A 12,088-nucleotide genomic window follows, 5' to 3' on the forward strand; every position below is an offset into this window, starting at 1 on the left:
CACAATGCTAAAATAAAACATAAAAATCCAATAATTTTATGTTGATTACATATTAAAACATTCATATTTTAAATGAATTAGAATAAATAAATGGTTAAAATGAATTCCAACTCTTCCTTTTTGTTTTTTTCATGCGACTACTACAAAATTTAGTATGAAATTTGGCCCAGAGAAAACACGAATGACTGGTCCTTGGGTTCTAATCTTGCACAAATGTAACCCAATCCATCTGTTAGGGACTGAATAGTGTCTCCCCACAAATTCACATGTTGAAGCCTTGACTCCCAATGTATCGTATGTTAAGATAGGGTGTATAAAGATTAAGGTAATTAAGGTTAAATGACATCAGAAGGGTGAGGCCCTAATCCAATAGGACTGGTGTCCTTAAAAGAAGGGGAAGAAGCGCCAGAGTTGTTTCTCCTTCTGCACACCACAGAGGAAAAGCTGCGTGAGAATGTGGCAAGAAGGTGGACGTCTGCAAGAGGGAAAGATCCTTCACCAGAACCAACCAGCCAGCTTGTTCATCTGGGAATTTCAGCCTCCAAAACTGAGAAAACAAATTTCTGTTGTATAAGCTATAGTCTATGATACTTTAATACTTTGTTATGGCAACACCACCCCACCACCCAACCCCAAACCTATTATCTACTCACCAATAAGGTATATGATTTTTTGTGCCTAGAATACTTCCTACCTTCACATTTTTGTCTGATTAATATTTACTCATTCCCCACAGTCCCTCTAAAATGACATTCTTCCATGAAAGAGTTCCCAATACCTCAAACATATTTCTTCCAGTTTTAAACTTCCACTATGATTTTTATATCTCTTATAATGTACATCTTTCTTAACCACTTATCACAGCTGTGTTTCTTGTAGATCATATTCTCCTTGCAAGAAGACTGGCTCCCTCATCCTGGCATTCCTCACAGTTACTAGTACTGTATCTTTGCACCTAATATGAACCAATACATTATCTATCACATTATGTTACTGTTCTGAATGGTTCAAATTGACTCTTTTTTTCTAACTGGCCTCATGTTGTAATGTCAATGAACTATCAACTCGAGACAAAGAGTGAGCTTTTCTGAAAAGCAAAAACAAAAATGTACCCTTGCCATGAAACACAACTATTTCCAGTAGTAAGAACAACACTTTCATATAGCACTTATGTGTCAGGCATGGCTGAAAGCAATATATTCACCTATCTACATACAGGCAGAGAGACAGAAGATAAGGACCAAGAGAGAACAGGAGCAAGCACAAGTTTCCATGGAGTCTGAGGACTCCATGCCAACCAGGCAGGTCAGACCATGACATCCATAGCACATCTTAGATGTGGGTTAGTAACAGAGAATCAAGAGTTTAAACATTTGAGAAAGGATATCTTCTTTTCAAAGGAAATTAAATATGAAGTCTGTTTGTGTAAATTATCTATGAGCCTTCTTAATTAGAATGGTGACATTTTCCTGACTGACAGCCAAATATGTGCTTAAAAGAGCATTTTCAAATGTCTGTGGACTCCACAGAACTAATCTGATAAAGGTTTGGTTTAAACCATCCAGATCCAGAAAATGGATAGTTATGATTGATACTTCTTTTTTAACTTAACATGTGGAAGAAAGCACTATAGTTTGAATTTCTTATCAGGGCATCTGGCATGAAAATATTTTTTTATGTTTTCAGAAAAAGAAAACACTGGAAGAAAAATTTTAAAGCCCTATGAAACCTCAGATAACCACCGCAGCAGGAACGGGTGCCTTCAGGCAGGTCTCCACTTGTACAATATACTATGCCACTGACACCTGGAAAGGTGGAAGACAGCCACAGAGTGAACTCCCAACCTGACAGGCCTCACCCAGATCTTGGTAGAGGATGGTGATTATGAAAGAGGTTTCAATCATTCTTACTTCTATCTGAATGTCAGTGGCTTGAGTCTCCTGCCTATTACACATCAAGAAACCCAAAGATCCCTTTCAGGGAACCACACCTCCTTTTCTCTGAAGTAACTTCCAACAGCCCCAAATCAAATTTGTAGTTCACCACATTCCAGATGCCAAATTCAATGACAAAGAAATGTCCAACTCCCCCATGAAGGCTCAAGGCATGGAGCACTGAGAGACACTGATGTCACTCAAATCCCAGAGAAAGAACAAAAAACAGAGAGGTAAATAGCCTCCAGTGTCAGAGGCTTGACACTGACTAGTGTAGCTGTAATACAAAAGTGACTATCAAGGAATGAAATATGTCAGAACAGGTCATGTGACTCCGCTTCTAGTCTTGATATGTGTATCACCCCAATTACAACCTGTCTTTTTTTTTTTTTTTACAACCTGTCTTTTCTTGGCCCACCACACCCACGATGTTTTGTGATTCTCCAAGGCTTTCTTCCACCCTCCTGCGCCAACCACTCTCTTACCAAGACAGTGAATTCCATCTCCTTGGTAACCTTGGGAGCATCCACAGACATAACTGCCTTCTGTATTGATGCATTTGGAGGAGACAGGAGGACAAACTGTGCTACCCACCTCACATTCATCTATATCTGTGGGCAAAATTGTGCATTAGATAAATATTTAGGCTTGGTATAAATAGCAACAGTAGGAAAAAATAAACAAACTTGTATTTTATCATACGGCTGTTAACATACTATTTGCAAATATCATGCAAATCTGAACTTGTGAATTAATTTCTCCAGAGTTCTTACCTGTGCAAACAGTTAAATATGTGTAAGTAAACCAATTCATACCATAGTTTCAGATCATAAGGACTGATATTTTTTCAGTAATCACTAACATATCATTTTGATGCCATTGATAAAAAATATTAACCTATCCATGACAATCTATTTATTTGATTAAAACTTTGGCTAAACTTCTGTGGGAGAAAAAAGTTCTGGGGCTGGGGTTGTGGCTCAGCGGTTGAGCGCTCGCCTAGCACATGTGAAATCCTGGGTTTGATCCTCGGTACCACATAAAAATAAATAAATAAAAAATAAGTGTTGGCGAGGATGTGGGGGAAAAGGTACACTCATACATTGCTGGTGGGACTGCAAATTGGTGCAGCCAATATGGAAAGCAGTATGGAGATTCCTTGGAAAACTGGGAATGGAATCACCATTTGACCCAGCTATCCCTCTCCTCGGTCTAGAACCAAAGGATTTAAAAACAGCATAATACAGGGACACAGCCACATCAATGTTGATAGCAGCACAATTCACAAGAGCTAAACTGTGGAACCATTCTAGATGCCCTTTAGTAGATGAATGGATTAAAAAAATGTGGCATATTACTCAGCATTAAAAGAAGATAAAATCATGGCATTTGCAGGTAAATGGATGGCGTTGGAGAAGATGATGCTAAGTGAAGTTAGCCAATCCCAAAAAACCAAATGCCAAATGTTTTCTTTGATATAAAGTGAATAACTCATAGTTGGGTAGGGACAGGGAGCATGGGAGAAATAGACGAACACTAGATAGGGCAGAGGGGTGGGAGGGGAAGGGAGGGGGCAGGGGTAGCAAGGATGGTGAACTGTGATGGACATCATTATCCAAAGACACGAATTGGTGTGAACATATTTGATATACAACCAGAGATATGAAAAATTGTGCTCTATATGTGTAATAAGAATTGTAATGCATTCTGCTGCCATTTATTTTAAAATATTAATAAAAAGAGAAAATAAATAAATAAATAAAAATAAAGGTATTATGTCCAACTACAACTAAAAAATAAATATTAAATAAATCACATAAAAACATTCTGTTTTCACTGGAATTTGTGAATTTGTAAATTTGACTTGAACTTAAATTCTTGCTTCTGAAGCTCATTATAAATTCTTCCTCTTAATGTCAACTGCATTTACTGTATAATTTTAATATAAATTCATTATATGTTAATATTATATGTAAGTATATTTATGTTTCATATTTTCTATGTATGTCATCCATATTTTTAGATTAACATCAAATTACTATTTAAATCTGTGATTACATAACTACTTCTGAAGATTTTGAGTCATTAAGAGCAAAAAGAATGTTTCTAATTCACAAATTTTCAAGTATGTGTATTTAGCCTTTGCTCTTACCAGAACATAGTTTTCCATCCCAGGTAAATCCTTTCAAACACTGACAGGTGGCATTCTCTCCCTCTGAAACACACTGGGCATGGCTGCCACATCCCATGGGGGAACAGTCATCTTCATCTGCAAACAGCAAGAAACCTAGGCAATTATTTCCAGATCTTAAAGGAGAAAATGGACTTTAACATCCTGGAATCTACAAAGCGTTCCAGCACTTTCTTCCGCACATTCTGGTACAGGCTAATCACCAAATAGAAACATTCTGTTGACCTATAATCTATATCTACAGTAAAGTATCTATAAGCCATATGTTTCTGTTCACATACTCTCAACAAACTTTAGTCTTAAAGAATTATTTGGTATTCAAAGAGCCTTGTGGGAACTTGCTTATATTTTTTAAGAGAATCTGCAAGTTCAAACTATAAAATTGCTAGGAATAAATAGACTGAAATTTCAAAAGGTTTATTACTTATTTAACAATTCCCAACCATTATGAAATATAAAGGTATTCAATCTATTCTTCTCCCCAAAGATAGACAGACTAACATGTACCAAATAGATCTGTTCATCAACACAGTAAAGAGATTAAATAATAGAAAGATTTATTGTCAATTTACTAATATCATGTCTCACATATAATAGAATATGTATGTCAAAAGGTGTTTTTATTATCAAGATTTATGCAGTGACTTGCAAACCTCCAGGCACTTCTACAAAGTTATGAACCATACAAGGAAATGGCTGTAAATGGATCATTTCATTTCATATTCTATTTAAGTACAAATGCCCCCAGGGGACAGTTACATGTTCAGCCATAAACATGAGCAAGTTTGTCTTCATTTTTTGCCTTTTTTGCTTTAACTGCTTATGTATATAATCATTCTCCAAATGCCACCACCACCCCCTTTTTTGGAGCTGGAGGATCTGATATGCCACAGTAAAATATAAACTATCATCTGTCTATTCACTGCTAAGTTTGCTCATCTAAGTACAGAAGAGATCAAAGAAGCCCCTTGTGCCCCTATTTCAAAGGTCAAATGATCTAGGCAGGATGGGAGTGCCATGTGATTGCAGGTACAGGGCAATTTCATTTTCTTAGGTACTTGAGCTAGAAGATTTCTCTAATGAAAACACAAGTTTCAAGATTTCTCTCATGAAAACACAAGTTTTCATGCTTGCTTAGTCATCTCTAGTCACTCATGATTCCTAGGATGGGTAAGTTCAGGTTAAATGAGTTAATCACTTGAATCAGCATATATTTGGAAGACTAGCTCCCAAATCAAGGCTTCTCAGAGCATAGAGTGGAGAGTATTCAATTATGCAAGACATTTTAAATCTCTTGCAGAATTATCCTTAAATTAGAATATGATTCAGGGTTTATTTGGTAACTTGCAAACCTCAAGTCAGCTTTGCATAATGAAAAACAATGAATAACTAGAGAAATGCAAATCAAAACTACTCTAAGATTTCCGCCCCCCCCCCCCAAAAAAAAGAAACTACTCTAAGATTTCATCTCACACTAGTCAGAATGGCAGATATCAAGAATATAAACAACAATAAGTGTTGGTGAGGATGTTGGGGAAAAGGCACACTCATACATTGCTGGTGGGATGCAAATTGGTGCAACCACTTTGGAAAGCAGTATGGAGATTCCTAAGAAAACCTGGAATGGAACCACCATTTGACCCAGGTATCCCACTCCTCAGTCTACACTCAAAGGACTTAAAATCAGTATACTACAGGGACACAGCCACATCAATGTTTATAGCAGGTCAATTCACAATAGTTAAACTATGGAAGCAAACTAGATGCCTTTCAATAGATGAATGGATGAAGAAACTGTGGTATATATACATAACGGAATATTACTCAGCATTAAAAGAGAATAAAATTATGGCATTTGCAGATAAATGGATGGAGCTGGAGAATATCATGCTAAGCGAAGTAAGCCAATCCCAAAAACCAAAGGCTGAATGTTCTCTCTGATATGTGGACTCTGATCCATAATGGGGTGGGGCGGGGATGGGAAAAATGGAGGAACTTTGGGCAAAGAGTAGGGTGGGGAGGGGTCATAGGGCAGAAAAGATGGTGGAATGTGATGAACATTATTACCCTAGGTACATGTATGACTGCACACATGGTGCGATGCTACATTGTGTACAATCAGAGAAATGAAAAGTTGGGCTGCAATTGTGTACCACGAATCAAAATGCATTCTGCTGTCATATATAAATAATTAAAATAAATAAATAAAAAAAAGAAAAGCAATGGATATGCAGTTGTGGAAGGGGGAATCTAGAGCCAAAGTTCCTTCCATTAAAAATTAGTTCAGGACAGAATGCGTACATTCACCTTCTGCTTTAAAATACATGTGGCAATTTCTGCTAGGTCTATTTTTGTGTAAGGACCAGAATAAAAAGAGATATATTTTTAAAAATCCTCTGAGAATTTAAAAATATTATACATATTTAAACAAAGATGATAAAAAAGGAGGTCATCATAACAACCTGACAAAAAATTAGCTTTGTCAGGACTGAGGATGTAGTTCAGAGGTAGAGCATGTGCCTAGTGTGTGAGTTCTAGCACCACCAAAAAACAAAAAACCTACCCTCATCACAGTAGAATAGAATCTGGGGCCTGTTAGTAAAAATAAAATTCACTTAAAAGTACCTAGTATGCCTCAGATATGAATGAATGTCAAAAGTAGAGTGATAAAAATGTTGACAGGCTAAGTAAGGCAGGAGTATTACAAGTTCAAGGCTAGCTTCTGCAACTTAGTGAGACCCTATCTCAAAATAAATAAAAAGGGTTGGGAATGTGGCTCAGAGGTAAAGTATCCCAGGATTCAATTCCCAGTACCATTAAAAAAAAATAAGGACTGGCAGAAGAGGAGCAGCGGCCTGCTGAGAGGCAGAGCCGCCCCCTCCCCCTGCACCGGCAAGGTAGAGGGAACTGTGACCACGCACAGAGCAGGCCCAGCGGCCTGCTGAGGGGCAGAGCCACCCCCCACCCCCTGCGCCTGCCAGGTAGGTGGAACTGTGACCACCGACAGAAAAAGGCCGAGTGGCCCGCGGCAGGACAGAGCTTCCAATCACTCCTGCAAGGTAGGCGGGCCTGCGACCCACCGGCAGAGGAGGAGCAGCGACCTGCTGAGAGGCAGAGTCGCCCCCTCCCCCTGCGCCGGCAAAGTAGAGGGAACTGTGACCACGCACAGAGCAGGCCCAGCGGCCTGCTGAGGGGCAGAGCCACCCCCCATCCCCCGCCCCTGCCAGGTGACCACCGACAGAAAAGGCCGAGTGTCCCGCGGCAGGACAGAGCTTCCAATCACTCCTGCAAGGTAGGCGGGCCTGCGACCCACTGGCAGAGGAGGAGCAGCGACCTGCTGAGAGGCAGAGCCGCCCCCTCCCCCTGCACCGGCAAGGTAGAGGGAACTGTGACCACGCACAGAGCAGGCCCAGCGGCCTGCTGAGGGGCAGAGCCGCCCCCCACCCCTCGCGCCTGCCAGGTAGGGGAACTGTGATCATGGACAGAGCAGGCCCAGCGGCCTGCTGAGGGGCAGAGCCACCCCCCACCCCACGCCCCTGCCAGGTGACCACCGACAGAAAAGGCCCAGTGGCCCGCGGTGGGACAGAACTTCCAATCACTCCTGCAAGGTAGGCAGGCCTGCGACCCACCTGCAGAAGAGGAGCAGCGGCCTGCTGAGAGGCAGATCCGCCCCCTCCCCCTGCACCGGCAAGGTAGAGGGAACTGTGACCACGCACAGAGCAGGCCCAGCGGCCTGCTGAGGGGCAGAGCCGCCCCCCCCCCCTCGCGCCTGCCAGGTAGGGGAACTGTGACCACGGACAGAAAAGGCCCAGTGGCCCGCGGCGGGACAGAGCTTCCAATCACTCCTGCAAGGTAGGCGGGCCTGCGACCCACCTGCAGAAGAGGAGCAGCGACCTGCTGAGAGGCAGAGCCGCCCCCTCCCCCTGCACCTGCAAGGTAGAAGGAACTGTGACCACGCACAGAGCAGGCCCAGCGGCCTGCTGAGGGGCAGAGCCACCCACCACCCCCCGCCCCTGCCAGGTGACCACCGACAGAAAAGGCCCAGTGGCCCGCGGCGGGACAGAGCTTCCAATCACTCCTGCAAGGTAGGCGGGCCTGCGACCCACCGGCAGAGGAGGAGCAGCGACCTGCTGAGAGGCAGAGTCGCCCCCTCCCCCTGCGCCGGCAAAGTAGAGGGAACTGTGACCACGCACAGAGCAGGCCCAGCGGCCTGCTGAGGGGCAGAGCCACCCCCCATCCCCCGCCCCTGCCAGGTGACCACCGACAGAAAAGGCCGAGTGTCCCGCGGCAGGACAGAGCTTCCAATCACTCCTGCAAGGTAGGCGGGCCTGCGACCCACTGGCAGAAGAGGAGCAGCGACCTGCTGAGAGGCAGAGCCGCCCCCTCCCCCTGCACCGGCAAGGTAGAGGGAACTGTGACCACGCACAGAGCAGGCCCAGCGGCCTGCTGAGGGGCAGAGCCGCACCCCACCCCTCGCGCCTGCCAGGTAGGGGAACTGTGATCATGGACAGAGCAGGCCCAGCGGCCTGCTGAGGGGCAGAGCCACCCCCCACCCCACGCCCCTGCCAGGTGACCACCGACAGAAAAGGCCCAGTGGCCCGCGGTGGGACAGAGCTTCCAATCACTCCTGCAAGGTAGGCAGGCCTGCGACCCACCTGCAGAAGAGGAGCAGCGACCTGCTGAGAGGCAGAGCCGCCCCCTCCCCCTGCACCTGCAAGGTAGAAGGAACTGTGACCACGCACAGAGCAGGCCCAGCGGCCTGCTGAGGGGCAGAGCCACCCACCACCCCCCGCCCCTGCCAGGTGACCACCGACAGAAAAGGCCCAGTGGCCCGCGGCGGGACAGAGCTTCCAATCACTCCTGCAAGGTAGGCGGGCCTGCGACCCACTGGCAGAAGAGGAGCAGCGGCCTGCTGAGAGGCAGAGCCGCCCCCTCCCCCTGCACCGGCAAGGTAGAGGGAACTGTGACCACGCACAGAGCAGGCCCAGCGGCCTGCTGAGGGGCAGAGCCACCCCCCACCCCCCGCGCCTGCCAGGTAGGTGGAACTGGGACCACCGACAGAAAAAGGCCGAGTGGCCCGCGGCAGGACAGAGCTTCCAATCACTCCTGCAAGGTAGGCGGGCCTGCGACCCACTGGCAGAAGAGGAGCAGCGGCCTGCTGGGAGGCAGAGCCGCCCCCTCCCCCTGCACCGGCAAGGTAGAGGGAACTGTGACCACGCACAGAGCAGGCCCAGGGGCCTGCTGGGGGGCAGAGCCGCCCCCCACCCCCCGCGCCTGCCAGGTAGGTGGAACTGTGACCACCATCAGAACAGGCCAGACCTGCAACCGAGAGACAGAACAGGCCCAGTGGCCTGAGGAAGGGTAGAGCCGCCCCCCCTCCCCCCCGCACCTGCAAGGTAGGCGGACCTGCGACCCACTGGCAGTACAGCCCCAGAGGCCTGCAGAGGGGCAGTGCCGCTGCCTGCACCTGCAAAGTAGACAGAACTGTGACCACCCACAGAAGAAGCCTAGCGGCCCGCAGTGGGACAGAGCCGCCGCCCGCGCCTGCGAGGGAGACTTTGCAACTATACAAGACCAATATAAATATATAGGGGGAAAATTCAATAACACAACAGTTTCACTAAGTAGAAAGGAACGCAAACAGTATGAAGAGACAAGGAAAGAAAGGACCACAAGCAATGCAGGTCAACTCAACATTAGAAGAGGTAATAGCTGCAGCAGATGGAATGTCAGATAAAGAATTCAGGATATACATGCTTCAGATGATCTGGAGTCTCAAGGAAGACATCAGACAGCAAAATCAGACAATGAAAGATCACTTCAACAATGAATTACATAAACAAATCCAAGAAGCAAAAGATCAACTACACAGGGAAATAGAGGTTATAAAAAACAAACAAACAGAAATCCTAGAAATGCAGGAAGCAATAAGCCAGCTTAAAAACTCAATTGAGAATACTACCAGCAGAGTAGAACACTTAGAAGACAGAACATCAGACAATGAAGATAAAGTATTTCAACTTGAAAAGAACATAGACAGCTCAGCAAGACTGTTAAGAAACCATGAGCAGAACATCCAAGAAATATGGGATAACATCAAGAGACCAAATTTAAGAGTCATTGGGATACAGGAAGGGACAGAGTTTCAAACCAAAGGATTGAGCAATCTATTCAATGAAATAATACGAGAAAACTTCCCAGACTTAAAGAATGAGACAGAACCCCAAATCCTAGAAGCCTACAGGACGCCGAATGTGCAAAATCATAAGAGACCCACACCTAGACACATTATAATGAAGATGCCCAACATACAGAATAAGGAGAGAATTTTAAAAGCTACAAGAGAAAGGAAGCAGATCACATTTAGGGGTAAGCCAATCAGGATAACAGCTGATCTTTCAACACAGACTCTGAAAGCTAGAAGATCCTGGAATAACATATTTCAAACACTGAAAGAAAATGGGTTCCAACCAAGAATTGTGTTTCCAGCGAAATTAAGCTTCAGGATGGAAGATGAAATTAAAACCTTCCACGATAAACAAAAGTTAAAAGAATTTGCAGCTAGAAAACCATCTCTTCAAAACATCCTTGGCAAAACATTACAGGAAGAGGAAATGGAAAATAACAATGAAAACCAACAGTGGGAGGTAGGACACTAAAGGGGGGAAAATAATCAAAGAGGAAAACAAACCATGTTTAGTAACATAAATAAACAAATATGGCTGGAAGAACAACCCATATCTCAATAATAACCCTAAATGTTAATGGCTTAAACTCACCAATCAAGAGACACAGGCTAGTAGAATGGGTCACAAAACAAGACCCAACAATATGCTGCCTACAGGAGACGCATTTGATAGGAAAAGACATACATAGGCTGAAGGTGAAAGGTTGGGAAAAATCATATCACTCATATGGACTTCGGAAACAAGCAGGAGTATCCATACTCATATCAAATAAAATAGATTTCAAGCCAAAGTTAATCAAAAGGGATAAAGAGGGATACTACATACTGCTCAAGGGAACCATACACCAACAAGACATAACAATCATAAATATATATGCCCCAAACAATGGTGCAGCTATGTTCATCAAACAAACTCTTCTCAAGTTCAAGAGTCTAATAGACCACCATACAATAATCATGGGAGACTTCAACACACCTCTATCACCACTGGACAGATCTTCCAAACAAAAGTTGAATAAGGAAACTATAGATCTCAATAACACAATTAATAACCTAGACTTAATTGACATATATAGAGTATACCACCCAACATCAAGCAGTTACACTTTTTTCTCAGCAGCACATGGATCCTTCTCAAAAATAGATCATATATTATGTCACAGGGAAACTCTTAGACAATATAAAGGAGTAGAGATAATACCATGCATCCTATCTGATCATAATGGAATGGAACTGAAAATCAACGATAAAAGAAGGAAGGGAAAAGAATACATCACTTGGAGAATGAACAATAGGTTACTGAATGATCAATGGGTTATAGAAGACATCAAGGAAGAAATTAAAAAATTCTTAGAGATTAATGAAAACACAGACACAACATATCGGAATCTATGGGACACATTGAAAGCAGTTCTAAGAGGAAAATTCATTGCTTGGAGTTCATTCCTTAAAAAAAGAAAAAACCAACAAATAAATGATCTCATACTTCATCTCAAAATCCTAGAAAAAGAAGAGCAAAACAACAGCAAAAGAAGTAGAAGGCAAGAAATAATTAAAATCAGAGCTGAAATTAATGAAATCGAAACAAAAGAAACAATTGAAAAAATTGACAAAACTAAAAGTTGGTTCTTTGAAAAAATAAACAAAATCGACAGACCCTTAGCCATGCTAGCGAAGAGAAGAAGAGAGAGAACTCAAATTACTAACATACGGGATGAAAGAGGCAATATCACAACAGACACTTCAGAAATACAGAAGATAATCAAAAATTATTTT

At 43.7% G+C, this 12,088-nt stretch overlaps 1 protein-coding gene across 3 annotated transcripts in view; it reads right to left on the reverse strand.

Annotated features, from left to right (window-relative positions):
* Egf (epidermal growth factor) overlaps positions 1-12,088 on the reverse strand; it is a 145,140-nt gene that overhangs the window by 61,507 nt on the left and 71,545 nt on the right. For all 3 annotated transcript variants that reach the window (XM_046458806.2, XM_058583773.1, XM_058583772.1), the window contains exons 17-18: positions 4,087-4,203; positions 2,420-2,545 (exon numbers count right to left, since the gene is read on the reverse strand). In XM_046458806.2, the coding sequence (XP_046314762.2) occupies positions 2,420-2,545; positions 4,087-4,203 (243 nt within the window). The remainder of the gene's footprint in view (positions 1-2,419; positions 2,546-4,086; positions 4,204-12,088) is intronic.

Source organism: Marmota monax, unplaced genomic scaffold, assembly GCF_021218885.2.
Source record: "Marmota monax isolate L192 unplaced genomic scaffold, Marmota_monax_Labrador192_F-V1.1 WCK01_AAM20220418_F8-fsc00002, whole genome shotgun sequence".
NCBI classification, from domain to species: Eukaryota; Metazoa; Chordata; class Mammalia; order Rodentia; family Sciuridae; genus Marmota; species Marmota monax.